This window comes from Mobula birostris, chromosome 16 (assembly GCF_030028105.1).
Source record: "Mobula birostris isolate sMobBir1 chromosome 16, sMobBir1.hap1, whole genome shotgun sequence".
NCBI classification, from domain to species: Eukaryota; Metazoa; Chordata; class Chondrichthyes; order Myliobatiformes; family Myliobatidae; genus Mobula; species Mobula birostris.
The window spans coordinates 58048913-58067120 of NC_092385.1; the positions used below are offsets into that span (position 1 = coordinate 58048913).

Here is an 18208-nt window from a genome sequence, read left to right on the forward strand (position 1 = left end):
CTTCCTGTGGCCTTAACTCCACTTGTGGCTTGTCCCACTTCATTGAAGTTCTTTGGTATCAAAGGCAGGAAGATATTGGGAGCTGTGAAGCCACTGCCAGAGGCTGCTTATTGTGTATAATTAATCATGATGGTGGTAAAATTGGGCTTTGGTTTATTGTTATACTCACTGTCAACATTATTTTGGAGTGACTGACTGAGGAAACTTTATTGCGACTGGGCATGGAATTTTCTTTACCCATGCCTATCTGTATCATTTGGAAAGTCTGGAAAAATGAGAAGACTTGTGTCACAACTAAATCAGTAATTGCTTTGTATTTTTAAATAAGTTCACCTATTATCCAGTATGGCTCTTTATAGTATGTAAGGAAACTAGAGTAGCGTATTGGATTATGACATTAATTGTTACTGCTACTTTAATATCATAATTACCTTAAGGACCATTTCTGTCACAGGGTGAATCATTACCACATTGTTCCACTATGCTTGCAGTTTTAGTTAAAATTTAATAGCCACAAAAGCACATGTTCCCTACCCTCTTAGTCTGAGTAAATTATGCTAAAAGAAAATGAATACATTGCACCCTTTGTCTTAAATGAAACCTTACAATGGTTTTGTCTGGAGAGGCCAATCTTTGCATTTGGACAGAAAGTGCATGATTCTTACTTTTAACTTCACAAATGTTGATCTTCAGTCTTTATGACAGTTCTTTATAATTGGTTTTGGGATTGCTTTTGAGTCTATAGCATGTTGTTTTCATTTTCTTTTACTAGAATGTTCAAGAAGGCCCCGGTGTAATACGCCACTTGTTAAATCAGTCAGGTCAACTACACTATACTCCTGAAGGTAAGGACCTCCTGTTAATCATGGTTTAATGGAAACAAAAATAAGGAGAATGTAAAACAGCTTGCTGTCTCCCTATTTTACAATAAAGCATGAAATCAAAATTTACCCTTGGTAGTATTGAGAAACAGTAGTTGAACAAGTATTACATTCACCATTGTGGTTCAGTTTTTATATTTAATTTAGTTTTCCCAACTTACTTTAACTCTCTTCTGATCTGGAGCACCTGGACCATGATGCTTTCTCTCTCTTTTTCTTGCCTCAGTGGAAGGACTCAACCCTCTGCAGCTGTCTCGGTTTGAAACAAGTTTGTGGGTAAAACTAAAAGCTTCAATGAGTGTTCCAAAATATTTACATAAAGAATATTATTTGAGTTGCTTCCTCTTTCTCCTCTCTTGCATGGTTCATAGGTTTCACGTGAGCATGAAACTGAACTGTAGTCAATAGAATGAGATTACCAAGATGTAAAAGATTTGGGGAACCTAATTCAAAATGAACCAATTCACAATAAATAATATTTAATTCGCTGTGTGGAATATTCAAATTCTCTTTACTCACAGAGTCATACAGCACAGAGACAGGCCATTTGACTACACTGACTATCAAGCTCCTAATACTATTAATTTTATTTGCAGAAATAGCTTTTGTTTGCAGAAATGACACTCTTCCTGGTTTTGCTGGGTCTTTTACAGTTTCTTTATCTGTACAAAAAAACAATAATGCTGTAATTTCAGTCTCTGCTTTTCACGGGCCTGAGGACATTGTAACACACCTGGAATCGCAAGTATATGGATCTGATACAGCACTTCATACAAGAACAGATTTTACACTGCGATCCTTTCAGCCAAAGGTGCAAATTCCATTTCAAGTGGCCCCAGGACAACGACCTCGTAAGCTTGAGATTGAAAGGTAATATTCTCTATTTCACTTTTATATTTCTTGTTATAATTTTGAATGTCATCTAGAAGATCTATATCTGTAGGAAGTTATAAATGTGGTTTGGTTTATTAGGTAATCTAATGATACTTTTCAGTAAAACAAAATGTTGGAATCACCAATCCAGGCTGTATCTGGAAAGAGAAATAGTTGATCTGGGATTCATCATCAAGATGGGAAAGAAAGAAAATGAGTTAATTTTAGTTATCAGAGAAAGTGAGGTGGTGGGGTGGGGAGGATATGTAGAATAACGGGAATCTATTGGGTAGAATGTGATCAGATGATTTAATGTGCTTTTTAAGCAGCATTTACAATCAAATTAAACCTGTTTGTTTGATTAATGTATTGCTAATGGTAAGGATGTGGCAAATACACAGCAGGCTATGAGATATATAAAAGGAAAAACTCAGCCAAAAGGATGATGGGCAAAAATCACTAGTTCTGATTACTTAAAATTGCTGAAGTTATCCTAACAGGCTATAGCATAGACTGATGGAAGATGAGGTGTCTTGGACCTTGTGCAGTGTATGAGGCCACAGGTAGAAAAGTTAGAGTAAGAGTAGCAGGGTCAATTAAAGAGACAGTTAACCAGAAATTCAAGGTCATCCTGTAGATGCTCTACAAAGCAATCACCCAATTTGTATTTGGTTTCTCAGTGTACAGTAGAGCACTTTGTGAACACTGAACACAGTATAGTAGATTCACAATATGGAATATACAATTCACAACGTATATTCATATGAAAGTGATTTTCTTCTTTATGTGAATAGGTTGTTTGGGTCTCTGGATGGTGTGAAAAGAAGAGGCATCCACCTCTTTCTGTCTAACAACCAGATCTTGTTTAGTAACAGCACTCTTTCATTTTGTAATGTTTTGTTTCTAACAGGCGAAGGCGACAATACCAGAGTCAGAATCTTAAACAGTTGCTTAAGCACGAAGGAATTAATTCAGACAAGTTGATACCACGTCTCTCGGGACCAGAAAAAAATCGTGCCAAGGGTGGAAAGAATCCAGCGCAATTCACTGTATATCTGCCATTAGAGGTATTATGCAGACCTTCCCGATATTAGTGTCAATGATTTATGGTTAATTCATTTGTACTATAACATGGTACAATCAGGGAAGTTAAACCACATATTTTAAGACAGGTTAATACATTTTTAAAATTATGAAATTATGAAATTTTATAAAGATATTATCTATATACTACTAAAACTCTCACACTCTGTCTGTCTGTTTGTGACCTCCAATTAGCGCAAACGGTGCATTACAACGGCACTTCTTTTGGCTAAATCGAATTAAAATGTGCCAACTTACAGAATGCAGGCAAATTTCAGGTTATATATTCATATAAAATTGCTCATTCGCCAAAAATCAACAGGCTGGCTTTCAGCTGAGACTCGATCGGCCATCGTGGAAATCGGGACGCGACAGCCCGACGCATGAGGGCAGGGCAGCTCTATTTCGAGGGGTCACATTCTGCTAATGACCATCAGCATGTGCAGGATTGGGACAGATCTAACTGCCACCCATCAATAAGAGATAATTAAATCTTATTGTAATGACGTACTCCGAGACACCCATCAAACCCCTTGCTGCAGTCAAAGGACAGTGATGACTATATCACATCCATTTAGGAGAGCGCCAACCACATCATCAAGAATAATCAGCATCCTTTGGTGTTAGTGCTTTGTATCTTCTATCCAGCATTAGGGTAAAAAAAATGGTCAGCCTAATTATGCCGCGTGGAAAGGGAAGGGGGACATTATGGTCAAAGAGTCAGGACAAAAAAAGATGAGAGGAGATGGACAGAGGAGGACAGGCATGCACATCCCCTGGATCAGAGACAAAGAACAAACAGCAGAAGAGATGAAGAGACGGGGGATGAAAGGGCTGCACGTCTCCAGAATGACAGCAAGAGGCACAAGGGTGGCAGAGCAACACGCACAACACACTGGAGGAACTCAGGGTAGCACAATGGGTAGTAGAAGGAGGCAGAACCATGAGGGAGGTAATAGGCAGCTGGGGGAGGGGGCCGAGTGAAATAGGGATGGGAGAAGGGAGGGGGAGGGAATTACCGGAAGTTGGAGAATTCAATGTTCATGCCCAGGGGCTGGAGACTACCCAGTCGGTATATGAGGTGTTGCTCCTCTGACCTGAGTTTAGTCTCATCATGGCAGTAGAGGAGGTCATGTATGGACATATCTGAATGGGAATGTGAAGCGGAGTTGAAGTGGATGGCAACCAGGAGATCCTGTCTGTTGTGGCGGACGGAGCGGAGGTGCTCGACAAAGCGGTCCCCCAATCTACGTTGGGTTTCACTGATGTAGAGGAGGCCGCACCAGGAGCACCAGATGCAATAGATGACCCCAACAGACTCACAAGTGAAGTGTTGCCTCACCTGGAAGGACTGTTTGGGGCCCTGAACGGTGGCAAGAGAGGAGGTGTAGGGACAGGTGTAGCACTTATGCTTACAAGGATAAGTGCCTGGTGGGAGATCTGTGGGGAGGGACATGTGGCCCAGGGAGTCGCGGAGGGACCGATCCCTGTGGAAAGCGGAGAGGGGTGGAGAGGGAAAGATGTGCTTAGTGGTGCGGTTCTGTTGAAGGTGGCGGAAGTTGTGGAGGATAATGTGCTGGATCCAGAGGCTAGTGGGGTGGTAGGTGAGGACAAGGGGAACTCTGTCCCTGTTGTGGTGGCAGGAGGATGGAGTGAGGGCCAAAGTGCGGGAAATGGAGGAGATGCGGGTGAGGGCATCATTGATGACGGCAGAAGGGAAACCATGATCCTTAAAGAAAGAGGACATTTGAGATGTCCTGGATGGCAGATAAGTCACAAATGATGCTGTCAAAAGTGTCCTTCGTTAAACGAGGAGGAGCTATATTTGCCTTGCTACACATCGTTCTTCTTTAATAATCTGAGGTTTTCTACTTCCAAAGCAAAGCGATACCAATACCATTCAGGAAAATTCAATGTTCTTTCTGGTCACTACCTTTCTCTCAAAGGGTGCCCCAACGGGTCACCCCGTTGTCTAGTAATATAATAGAATTCACCCTAAAGTTTGAAAGGGAGAAATTAAAATCAAATGTATCAGTATTACAGTGGAGTAAAAGGAACTACAGAGGCATAAGACTTCTGGTAAGACGGCCGTGCACTCAGACACAGTGTCCACTTGCGTGAAAACCAAAGGTGTTTTTTTTCTTTGTTTAATGCATTTTTAATGATTGCAAGACTGTAATATATGGATCTATTTCTTTTATAGCAATAACTCCCCTTTACCACTACGTTTGAACTGTTGTCTATGCATGCGCATTGATCTCTCTCTCTCTCTCTCTCCCCCTCTCCCTCTCCTTTTGTTGCTGCCTTCAAGTATTAGATTGGTGGAATGACAGGCTGGATTGCAGTGGCTGCCTTAATCACTATCATCCAGGAGCACTTACATCCACTGTGATGAAGTGTTTTGGAAGCATGAGCTTCTGCCTGAGAAGTAACTTGGATTCACTCCAATTTGCCTACCTTCTTAACAGGTCGCCAGATGGACTACACACAAGAGTTCTGAAAGAGGTGGCTGGGGAATTGTGTCTTTCAAAAATCACTAGATTCCAGCATGGTCCTGGAGGACTGGAAAATTGGAAATGTTGCTCCAGCCTTCAAGAAGGGAAGGGGGCAGAAGAAGGGAAATTATAGGCCAATTAGCCTGACTTCAGTGGTTGGGAAGATGTTGGAGTCAATTGTTAAGAATAAAATCTCAAGGTACTTTGAAGCACATGATAAAATAGGCCAAAGTCAGCATGGTTTTCTGAAGGGGAAATTTTCTGACAAATCTGTTGGAATTCTTTGAGGAAATAACAAGTAGGATAGACAAAGGAGAATTAATGGTTGCTTTGTACTTAGATTTTTAGAAGGCCTTTGACAAGGTGCCACACATCAGGCTGCTTAACAAGTTAAGAGCCCATGGTATTACACGAAAGATACAAGCAAGGATAGAGAATTGGCTTATTGGCAGGAGGCAAAGAGTGGGAATAAAGGAAATCTTTTCTGGTTGGCTGTTGGTGATTAACGGGGTTGGTGTTGGGACTGCTTTTTATGTTATATGTCATTGATTTGGATGATGGAATTGATGGCATCGTGGCCAAGTTTGTGGATGATATGAAGATAGGTGGAGGGGCAAGTAGTGTTGAGGAAGCAGGGAGTCTGCAGAAGGACTTAGACAAATTAGGAGAATGGGCAAAGTTGCAGTTGGATACAGTGTCAGGAAGTGTATGATCATGCACTGTGGCAGAAGAAATGAAAGCTAAGAAAACAAGTTTTCTAAACAGGCAGAATATTCAAAAATCAGAGGTGCAAAGGGACTTGGGAGTCCTCATGCAGGAATCCTTAAAAGTTAGCTTTCAGGTTGTGTCAGTGGTGAGGAAGGCAAATGCAATGTTAGCATTCATTTTGAAAAGACTAGAGTATAACAGCTAAGATATAAAGCCTCAGCATTATAAGGCACAGGTGAGGCCTCACTTTGAGTATTATGAGCTGTTTTGGGCCCCTTATCTAAGAAAGGATGTGCTGACATTGGAGAGGGTTCAGAGGAGGTTCACAAGAATGGTTCTGGGAATGAAAGGATTATCGTATGAGGAGGGCTTGCTGGCTCTGGGCCAGTACTTGCCGGAATTTAGAAGAATGAGGGGCGATCTCATTTAAACCTATTGAATGATGAAAGGCCTAGATAGAATGGATGTGAAGAAAATATTTCCTTTGGTGGGGGAGTTTAGGACCAGAGGGCACAGCTTCAGAATATAGGGGCATCCATTCAGAATGGAAATGAGGATGAGTTTCTTTAGCTAAAGGGTGGTGAGTCTGTGCAGTTCATTGCCACAGGTGCCTGTAGAGGCTAAGTCATTGGGTGTATTTAAGGGAGAGGTTGTTAGGTTCTTGATTAGTCAGGGCGTGAAAGGTTACAGGGAGAAAGTAGGAGAATGAGGTTGAGAGGGAAAATGGATCAGCAGAGCAGGATCAATGGGCTGAATGACCTAATACTGCTCCTACCTATCCTAGTCTTATAGTTCACTGACTCGAAGCAATCCCATAGTTACCCCTCTGTCTCCCATGACCACCTCTCATTGCCCTTACTTCAGGAGTCTTGTTCTTTAGCATCTGCTGTATGCAGGTTGGAGGAGGGCAACCAAGTGATCAGATTTCTCAAAATGCCATCTAGGCATGGAATGGTAGCAGTGTTGAGTGTGTTGGGAACCCTGTTGCTGCAGCTTATACGTTGATGATAATTCGGCAGAGAGATTTCTTCAAATGAGCCTGCCTGAAGTCCCCATCAGTGATTTGAAAGCCATCGTGGTAGGCTGTTTCTTGTTCGCTGATGGTAGCACTCAGTACCTCAAGTGTCTGTTTACCATCAGCCTTTGGCAGTATGTCATGGAGGAGATCTCTCTTGGTGAGTAGGATGGTCGGCACTTAATTATCAGTTGTTTCAGTTCGTGGGAACAAGAGTGCAACCAGATCACCGTGTTCATGCTCCACAGTGAGTATTCTCATAAAACACAGAACCCTACCTTTTGCCTTCTCCGAATCAGCAGTTCGATCCATCCTGTGTATTCAGAAGCCTTCAGGTCTGATCATCGAATATGGTATGCTGGAGTGAGCCATGTCTCCATGAAACACAGAAGGCAGCAATTCCTCATTTCACTGCAATACAGCAACCTTGCCTTAAGATCCTTAGTCTTGTTCTCTAGCAATTATACATTTGCTAGCAAAATAGCAGGGTAGTCATCTTAGTCCTGCGTCCCTCTCTTTTGGCCATGATGATGTACCTCCATCCGCTTAAAGGTGCTGTACCTGCATGCTTGAGAGTTAGGTCCACTGAGTCCTTCAGAAGATCATGACATCGTTAGTTTTCAAAGGTACTTTACTTAAAGGGAAATTACTGGATGCAGATTGCAGTAAAAGTAGTTCCAAAGAAATATATTTAGAAGTTTTGTGAGCTGCCTGCAACATGGCACCATGTTTAGAAGGAAAAATGGAAGATCAGATTATTATTTAAGTGGTAAAAGATTGCAGCATGCTGCTGTGCAGAAGGACTTGGTGGTGCTTGTTCATGAATTGTGAAAGGTTGGTTTGCAGGTGCAGGCTATCAAGAAGGCAAATAGAATGTTGGCCTTCATTACTAGAGGGGTTGAATTTAAGAGCAGAGACGTTATGCTGCAACAGTACAGGGTACTGGTGAGGCTGCACCTGGAGTAGTGCGTGCAGTTCTGGTCTCCTTACTTGAGGAAGGATATACTGGCTTTGTAGGCTGTGCAGAGGAGGTTCACTAGATTGAATCCAGAGATGAGGGGGATAGACTATGAGGAGAGATTGAGTCACTTGGGACTGTACTCGCTGGAATTCAAAAGAATGAGAGGAGATCTTATAGAAATATAAAATTATGAAAGGGATAGATAAGATAGAGGCAGGAAAATTGTTTCCATTGGTAGGTAAGACTAGAATGAGAGGACATAGCCTCAAGATTCGTGGGAGTAAATTTAGGATGGAGATGAGGAGTAAGTGCTTTTCCTAAAGAGTGGTGAATCTGTGGAATTCTCTGCCCAACAAAGCAGTGGAGACAACCTCAGTAAATATATTTAAGACAAGGTTGGATAGATGTTTGCACAGTAGGGGAATTAAGGGTTATAGGGAAAAGGCAGGTAGGTGGAGATGAGTCCATGGTCAGATCAACCATAATCTTATTGAATGATGGAGCTGTACTTAGCCTTACAGTCATAAGTATAAAGCGAATAAAGCAGGGGTCTAAGTACACGGCCCTGTGGTGATTGTGGAGAAGGTGTTGTTGCTGATCTGAACTGACTGGGGTCTTGACTGTCCATATATTCTAGGGTTGAATGAAGAGTCATTGAAAAGGCAGCTGCTGTTGACCTGTTGTGACAGTAGTCAAATTGGAGTGGATCTAAGCCACTCCTCAGGCAGCAGTTGATATGCTTCATCACCAACCATCAAAGCATTTCATAGCAGTGGATGATAGTCATTGAGGCAGGTTACCACATTCTGTTTGAGCACTGGTATAATTGAAGCCTGCTTGAAGCAGATGGATACCTCATGTTGCTGAAGTGAGAAGTTAAGGATACAGGTTGAATTCCCCTTATCCAAAATCTGAAAACCTCTGAAATTCAAATTTTTTTTGAGCTCTGACATGATGTCACAAATGGAAAATTCATCTAGATGCTGGGAAAGTTCCTAGGTAATGTGCAGGTCTCCGTGCACCACAGACAGTTCTGAGAACTGACCTCACATATGTAAATGAATAGAAGTTAATGAAAAATAGAAAAACACTGCATAAAGCGGAAAAGCAATTTAGATTAGATTAGATTATGAGGACACGCAGTCCTCTTTTATTGTCATTTAGTAATACATGCATTAAGAAATGATACAATGTTCCTCCAGTGTGATATCACAGAAACACTAGACAGACCAAGACTGAAAAACTGACAAAAACCACATAATTATAACATATAGTTACAACAGTGCAAGCAATACTGTAATTTGATAGAAGAACAGACAATGGGCACGGTAAAAAAAGTCTCGAAGTCTCTCGAAGTCCCAACATCTCACGCAGACAGTAGAAGGAAGAAAACTCTCCCTGCCATGAGCTTCCAGCACCACAAACTTGCCGATGCAGCATCCTGGAAGTACCCGACCACAGTCCGACTCTCAGTCCGTCTGAAAACGTCAAGCCGCCGACCAGCCCTCCGACACTGAGCACTGAGCACCATCTCTGCTGAGCAGCTTGATCCCAGCCCCAGCCGCCAGCAACAGGCAAAGCCGAGGATTTGGGGCCTTCCCTCCGGAGATTCTCGATCGCACAGTAGCAGCGGCAGCGAACTGGGCATTTCAGAAGTTTCTCCAGATGTTCCTCCATGCTTCTCACGTCTGTCTCCATCAAATCAGGATTGTGTACAAATAATATCTATTTAACAAATACGATATCAACAGAATCAACAAACTCATTCGTAAGGCCAGTGATGTTGTAGGGATGGAACTGGACCCTCTGATGGTGGTGTCTGAAAAGTGGATGCTGTCTAAGTTGCATGCCATCTTGGACAATGTTTCCCATCCACTACATAATGTACTGGTTGGGCACAGGAGTACATTCAGCCAGAGACTCATTCCACTGAGATGCAACACAGAACGTCATAGAAAGTCATTCCTGCCTGTGGCCATCAAACTTTACAACTCCTCCCTTGGAGGGTCAGACGCCCTGAGCCAATAGGCTGGTCCTGGACTTATTTCCTGGCATAATTTACATATTACTATCTAACTATTTATGATTTTATTACTATTTAATTATTTATGGTGCAACTGTAATGAAAACCAATTTCCCCTGGGATCAATAAAGTATGACTATGACTATTTCACTGGAGAGGCTGCACGCGCTGCGTCGCGCCGCCATCTTCTCCCTCCCTTAATTATTAATGGTATGTAATAATTTTTACTGTTGAACAAGTGTAAGACAGACTGCTTATATGTAGCACATAAATTCAGAGTTGGAAATTATGGTGATCCCAAGCTATCTCATTATATATTCCAAAATCCGAAAAAGTCCAAAATCCAAAACACTTCTGGACCCATGCATTTTGGATAAGGGGTACTCAGCCTGTATTATATTGCAATGTACTGCTGCTACAAAACCACAAATTTCACAACATATGGGACGTTTCCTTTGTAAAGGAATCTAAAGTAGAGGTAATTTTAGAAGTATAAAATTGCTAATTAACAAGATTGAGAGGCAAAATTCTATTTTTAAAGGGAGTTTCAAATGTTCGGTAACCCTAACTTTTGGAACTCACTTCCCCAAAGAGCACTTCAATTGAGAGATTAAACACTTTTTAGGCAGAACTAGTTAGATACTTGATAAGCAAAAGAGTGAAAGGTATTATGGGTGGATAGAACCTGGAGTGAGGTTACAATCAGATCCTCCATGATGTTGCAAATGGCGAGCAGACTCCAGAGTCTAAGTGGCTTTTTCTTACTCCCAATTTATATGTTTGTATGTAAAGGAGAATTTTACAGTCCTTGAACAACCAGGTATATATTTATTCTCGTCATGAGTCGTCATGAAAATTTCACATTTGAACTACTCTTTTCATTTATTTAGTTATTTGTTTCTGTTGCTGTTACCCTTCCTTGTGCTTGTTTGTTAGTTCTGTTCAAAACCTTTCTCATCCATTACTCATAGTCTCTTAATGACAATGACAATTTTTAACTTTGATGGTGTCCTTTTTTCTGTTCTGCAGAATAAGATTAATGGTGTAACTTCCTATATATCAGAACTATTTGCATTCGCTCCTCTTAGGACATCTTCCTACTATGAGAATGGTACATGGAGTAATGCAGCCCCCCCCCATGGTGATCAAGGTGCCCACCTAAGCTAAAACACAAACTAGAGAAAATCTGCAGATGCTGAAAATCCAAGCGACATGCACAAAGTGCTGGAGGAACTCAGCAGGCTAGGCAGCATCTATGGAAAGGAGTGCAGTCAATGTATTGGACCAAGACCCTTCACCAGGACTGGAGAAAAAAAGATGAGGTGTTACAGTTAGAAGGTGGGGGAAGGGGAGGAAGAAACAGCAGATGATAGGTGAAACCAGGAGGGGAGGAGGAGGGGTGAAGTAAAGAGCTAGGAAGTTGATTGGAGAAAGAGATACGGGGCTGGAGAAGAGGGAATCTGAGACGATAGGATAGAAGGTCAGGGAAGAAAGGAAAAGGGCAGGAGCAACCAGAGGGAAGTGATGGGGAGATTCAAACAAGAGGACACGAGTTGAGAGTTAAAGGGCAAAAGTTTAGGGGTAACATGAGGGGGAACTTCTTTACTCAGAGAGTGGTAGCTGTGTAGAACGAGCTTCCAGCAGAAATGGTTGAGGCAGGTTCGATGTTGTCATTTAAAGTTAAATTGGATAGATATATGGACAGGAAAGGAATGGAGGGTTATGGGCTGAGTGCAGGTCGGTGGGACTAGGTGAGAGTAAGAGTTCGGCACGGACTAGAAGGGCTGAGATGGCCTGTTTCCATTTTGTAATTGTTATATGGTTATATGGTAAGGAGATAATGTGAAAGAGGGAAATGGGAATGGTGAAGAAGAGAGGGAGGGCATTACTGGAAGTCTGAGAAGTCAATGTTCATGCCATCAGGTTGGAGGCTACCAAGATGGAATATAAGGTGTTGTTCCTCCAACCTGAGTGTGGCCTCATCGCGACAGTAGAGGAGGCCATCGACTGACATGTTGGAATGGGAATGGGAAGTAGAATTAAAATGGGTGGCTACTTGGAGATCCTGCTTTTTCTGGTGGATAGAGCGTAGGTGCTTAGTGAAGCAGTCTCTCAATCTGCATTGGGTCTCACTGATGTACAGAAAGCTACACTGGGAGCATAGGATATAGTAGATGATCAAATAGGCTTACAGGTGAAGTGTTACCTCACCTAGAAGGACTGTTTGGGGCCCTGAATGGTAGCGATGGAGTAGTTGTAGGGCAGGTGTAGCACTTGATCCACTTGCAAGGGTAAGTGCCAAGAGGGAGATCAATTGGGAGGGACTATACCTCTTCCCACCCTGTTACCTGTAAAAATGTCACCCCTCCTTTCAATTCCTCTGTCTCAGCTGTATCTACTGTGAGGATGAGGCTTTTCATTCCAGAACAAAGGAGATGTCCTCCTTCTTCAAAGAAAGGGGCTTCCCTTCCTCCACCATCAACACTGCCCTCAACTGCATCTCTTCAATTTTGCGCATGTGTGCCCACATCCCATTCTCCCGCCAACCCACTAGGGATGGGATTCCTCTTGTTCTCACCTGCCACCCCATCAGCCTCCGTATTCAGCATATAATTCTCCGTAACTCCCGCCATTTCCAATGTGATCCCACCACCAAGCAAATCTTTCCCTACGTAACTCTCTTGTCCATTCATCCCTCCCCACTGATCTCCCTCCTGGCGCTTATCCTTGCAAGCGGAACAAGTGCTATACCTGCCCCTACACCTCCTCCCTCACTGCCATTCAGGGCCCTAAGTAGTCCTTCCAGGTGAAGCAACACTTCACATGTGAGTCTATGGTACTGTACTTGATTAGATGTCAAGGGCATTGCTCTCAGCCATGCCTCTGTGCCTGACCCTTCTTACATATTTAGACTAAGACTGCAATGAGGTTTGAAGTTACTAGCCCTGGCAGAATCTAAACTGAGCATCACTTGGATGTCGTCAGTGAGTATGTGCCGCTTGCCACCACTGTTCAAAACACCTACCATTACCTTGCTGACAATAAGAACAGAAAATGCTGGAAAAACTCAGCACATGAGGCCACATCATTGGAAAGAGAAGCAGAGCTAAAGTTTCAGATTCAAGACCTTCTGTCAGAAATGAAGAGGGAGACCAAAGAAGCTTTTAAATTACAGAAAGATTGTGGTGGCTGGAGATGGTGAGGGTATACTGTATTCGATAGGGTAAAACCGTTGTGACCACAGGATTAGACTAAACAAAATTATGTGATCATTGAACCAATACGAGCATTTAGAGGGTGGGAACATAGGCAAAATATCCTGGACAAGAATGTAGGAGCTACAAAATGTAGAGCAGGAAGACGTGCCTGGCAGGTCAGTCTGGGTACATCCTTCGCTTTCAGAGGGAAGAAAAGTCATTGGAGGCTGCAGCATTAGCCTTGCATCCTGTGCTCATGAAGAACTCAATAGTTTCATTATTTTTGCTGTCAATTTTGTTCTATATTCACCTCACATGGTCACTCATTCTTCCTTTTCTTTTCTGGATCTCTCCATCTCCATCTCAGGAGATATACTAGCTACAGGTATTAACATCAGTTACAAGTCTACTGACTCTCAAAGCTGTCTCAACCACTTTTCATCCTACCACCCCACTCTATTCCATTGTCTCAGTTCCTGCATCTCTGACTTATTTGCTCTGATGATGAGACTTTTGGTATGGGTGTCCCTGAAATGCCTTCCTGCTTCCCCTCTTGTTGGATCATTGTTTTCCCTGTTCCAATGTTCACAAAGTCTTTGAATGCATCACATCCATTCTCCATGCCTCTATTCTGACACTCTGGGCCAAAACAAGGATAAAGTTTTCTTGGTATTCACCTTCCACTCTACCAGCCTCTGCATTCAACAGATTTTTCCCTCCAATATCCACCATCTTCAAAGAGATTCCACTACTAGACATATTTAACCCCTTCGCCTTTCAGCATTTTGCAGTGTCTGTTCCCTCGTGGCTCTATTGTCCACTCCTCTGTTCTGACCAGCCATCCCTCTTCTTATAGCACTTTCCCTTACATCAATAGGAAAACATTCTATTTAACAGTCATTTAGGTATGTTTTATCACCTTACATGTAGCCAGCTCTCTTTAGGGTTGCTTGAATGGCAATACTTATTGAACCAGGTTTTGGTGATCGGCCTAATGATCGCACCTGCTACTGAGATTACAGATTACGAGCAACTAAACTTGATATGAATCTACAATATACAATTTAGAACAAAAGAGTTACTACAGAATAAAATGGCATGTTTCCTCTTACAGTAATACTCATGGCCTTCTACAAATGCGCAGTTGAGAGAATCCTAATATACTGCATCACTGCGTGATATGGAAACTGCACTGCGGTGGACAGGAGGACTCTAAAACTGCCCAACACATCACCGGCGCTAGCCTATCTGCCATCAAGGACATATTGTATATCGAGAAACGTGCTGGAGAAAAGCCAGAAATATCATGAAGGATCCTACCCACCCTGCTCATGGAGTGTTTACACCACTCTTATCAGGGAGGAGGCTACATAGCATCCACGCCAGGCCCACTAGACTCAAGACCAATTACTTCTCCCAAGCTGTCAGGCTGATCAACCATTAACCCACCTCACTGCCCCCATCACCACTACATACACATCACCTTGCACCACTTAATGTACATACTACTCTATGTATATAACAGTTACTTGTACATTGTGTTTTATAGGATTGCTTTTACATTTATATTTACTGTGTTTTTATTGTGTTCTTTATGCTTATTGTATTATTTTAATGTTGCATCATATCTGAAGCAATAGTCATTTTGTTCTCCTGTACAATCTTGAATCTTGAAACCTTGAATCCTTAGTATTTGTGGTGACAGATATTGAAAGCATGCTCTTTCTGTCCTCAATGATAATTATATCTATTTATTAGCACAAGGAGAGAGATTGGTGATGATCAATAGAAAGTTTCTTTGGCTCTATTGACTTGATGCCAAAGATAATGTTCAGGTCTCAGGACCAATTCCTTCAGACTTGTACATGATTGTGCTAAAGCCTCTGGTGTGTCAGTCAGTATATAAATTGTAAAGGCAAGAGAAAAGTCAGAGGCATTGTCTTGTGTGGAAGTTTTCCTCAGAAAATAGGAACCCACAAGGTAAAATGGAATACTTTTCCTCAGCTCCCCAATTCTGTAAAGGGCAGAAAACACAGAGGGCATTAACTCAATTTCCAGCTAAGATTCAATTCCAAATAACATTAATGGACCAAGGCCCTTGATTCAGCAGTATTGTTGGCCAAATGAGCCTCTGTATTTTGAGTGCCATGCTCAGGTATCAAAGACAGTTGGGGTGAAAAGGTGATGGGACTGCAGGAAAATTGATTCATAAATCTGTTATTCTTTTTACCATCCATTTACCATCCATCTACCATCCATTTATTCTCTTATAAAACAGAAATTAGCTACATGAAATCATTATTCCAATCAAATACTTCCAGAGTTCAACAAGTAAATGTATTCAAAAATATCACTGTCTTCCAATTAACAAACATTAATAACTGATTTACACTTGATTTGCTATAGGTATTTGATGATGAAGAATTTGAAAGTCGGACTCCAGATGAATGGTTAGAACTTGGCTATGAGGAAGGATCTAATGATAGGAAGCCCATCCCAGGGTATGCTCTTCTACCCAAAGATGACAAGTTGGGGCATGGTATGGTATATCAAAATATTATATTGGCTGTATTTTGCATTAAATCCTTTTATTTCAGAATTTTAACATGCACACTATACATGTAATTTTAAATGCAACCTTGTTATTGCTACGAACAACCAATTTTGTTTCTAGCAACAACTAAAAGAATTGGTTGAGTCAAAGCAAAAACAATCACTACTGTCCCAGGTCTTTAAACAATTTTAAAGCATCGCAGATGATGAGGCAATTAAGTTATTTTCAACTATTCTTAAGATATCTTTTCAAATAATAAAAACATTCCCTTAGAATAACTTTAAACATTCTCTTAGAATCACTCTAAGTGATAAACAGAAAAGTAAAGAAAATATATAATTTATTTGTATTAGCCTTGTTGACAGATGAATAGGACAAATGTTATGCTAAATGATCAGTTTCCCCCAGCATTTTGTATGTGCTTCTCTGGATTTCCAACATCTGCAGAATCTCTTGTGTTTATGTTATGCTAGATGATCGGTGTTTCATCCACTGGACATGCAGGAGGTGAAATGTTCTGCCTCTGACTTCCAACACAGATAAGTTAAGATAATGAGAGTATCCCTTTGGCAGTTCTCTACAAAGATAAAATTTAGGACTATCATAAATTGTGGATGTTTAGATATTGCTTTAATGTCATTTACGTTCATTCTTCATCGGTGTAGTTGCTGAGTAAGAACACCATTAGGGACATTTTATTTTTTGGCCACACTTCTTAATGCAACCCAAATTAACCCTAAAATCAAGGTGAGTGCTCACTTGGCAATCCTTTCTTTAAGGTGATTCCTTTGCTGCATCATATTGATTTTCATTCTGTGGACTCAGTTGAGTTCAAGCAGCATTGCTGTCATTCTTTTATTCATTCTTTTATTAGTGACTATAAGTTGTGAGTTCCAGACTTGCTGAGCATGATATCTCATTATAGCTTTGTTTAGCTGTGGGCACAAGAATGAAAATTAGGTAGAATTTAGAGATGAGAGTGACTTCCCTTGGTGTGGAGGCAACACTTGAGTTAACAGGAGTTTAAACCTTTATTTGTCACATATACATAGTCATAGTCATACTTTATTGATCTCGGGGGAAATATACATTGAAACATGTAATGAAATACGTCGTTTGCATCAAGAACCACCCCATTCGGGATATGCTGGAAGTGCCTAGAAGTGTTACCATGCTTCTGGAGCAAGCATAGAACAACACTAACAATTTACTAACCCTAATTTGTACATCTTTGGTATGTGGGAAGAAACTGGAGCACCTGGATGAAACCCACAGGATCATGGGAAGAACGTACAGACTCCTTACAGACAGTAAGAAGAATTGTACCCTGATCGGTATCTCAGGCACTGCAAAACACTACACTAACTACTATGCTACCGAGTTGCCATACCATGCATACTTGACTAAGTGTGGCATCAAACATCCCAGTATCATCGATCTCAGTGGGGACCAAGGCAAACCTTCCTGTGGCCTGAAATCAAACTTAATATGTATTAACTGTAGAATGGTGGAAATAGTGAGTGGTCGGAACTACACCCACAATCAGCGTCTTTAGGAATATAGAACTGTGCCTGAAGGAAGGTGGTTTTAGTTGTTAGAAGTCGATCATCTCAGTTCTGCAAACTGTATCCTAGGCTCAGCTGCTTTATCTATTGTTTTCACTCCAATATTGTGCAAAGTGAGGAAGGCCTCTGATAATTCCACATGGTTCAACTCTATTAATAGTTCTTCAGTCAGCTAAGGAGCTCCACAAATCTTTGTACATTAGGTTCTACCCTTTAATCATAGCTCCCTGCTGAACATGAAACTTTCTGGATACTGCTTTTATGTCCAGAAGATGATTACTACAGGAAACTTACTGAGTATAGAGTATCAGAGTATCATAAGTTTAATAATTTCCCCCCAAATCCCTCATCTGATTTTTCTGCTGTTTCAATGTGAAATACTTTTAATGACTGGTAGAGACACAAAAGACTGCAGGTGCTGGATTTTTGGAGCAACACATAAAAAGCTGGAGTATCTCAGCAGATTAGGCAGCATCTATGGAGGGAAAAAGTCAATGTTTCTGACCATGACCCGCCATCAGAGTGATGGCTGATGAAGAGTCTAGACCCAAAATGTTGACTTTTCATTTTACTTTATACTTGCTGCCTGAGCTGTTGCGTTCGTCCAACTTTTTTTGTGTTGCTTCCTTTCATGACTGTTACACCAGAGAAAAATTACCATTTACTATTTTGGTGCTAGACCGGTATTACTTAAAAAAATGTAAACATTAAATTGAATCCTGAATGGATTGAAGTACCTTTAAGTATGATTAACCATCATTAATAAAGACTTGACACAAACAAGAATAAAATTATCTTTTACAGTCACTTTTACTCTGTCTTTCTAGAAAGTGAGAAGCAGAACAAAGATCAA

General features: G+C 41.3%; 1 protein-coding gene across 3 annotated transcripts in view; it reads left to right on the forward strand.

The window, feature by feature from the left end:
• Positions 1-18208, forward strand: part of dnah1 (dynein, axonemal, heavy chain 1) — a 379457-nt gene that overhangs the window by 17860 nt on the left and 343389 nt on the right. For all 3 annotated transcript variants that reach the window (XM_072280693.1, XM_072280695.1, XM_072280697.1), the window contains exons 3-6: positions 773-845; positions 1577-1751; positions 2665-2821; positions 15643-15775. In XM_072280693.1, coding sequence (XP_072136794.1) covers positions 773-845; positions 1577-1751; positions 2665-2821; positions 15643-15775 — 538 coding nt within the window. The remainder of the gene's footprint in view (positions 1-772; positions 846-1576; positions 1752-2664; positions 2822-15642; positions 15776-18208) is intronic.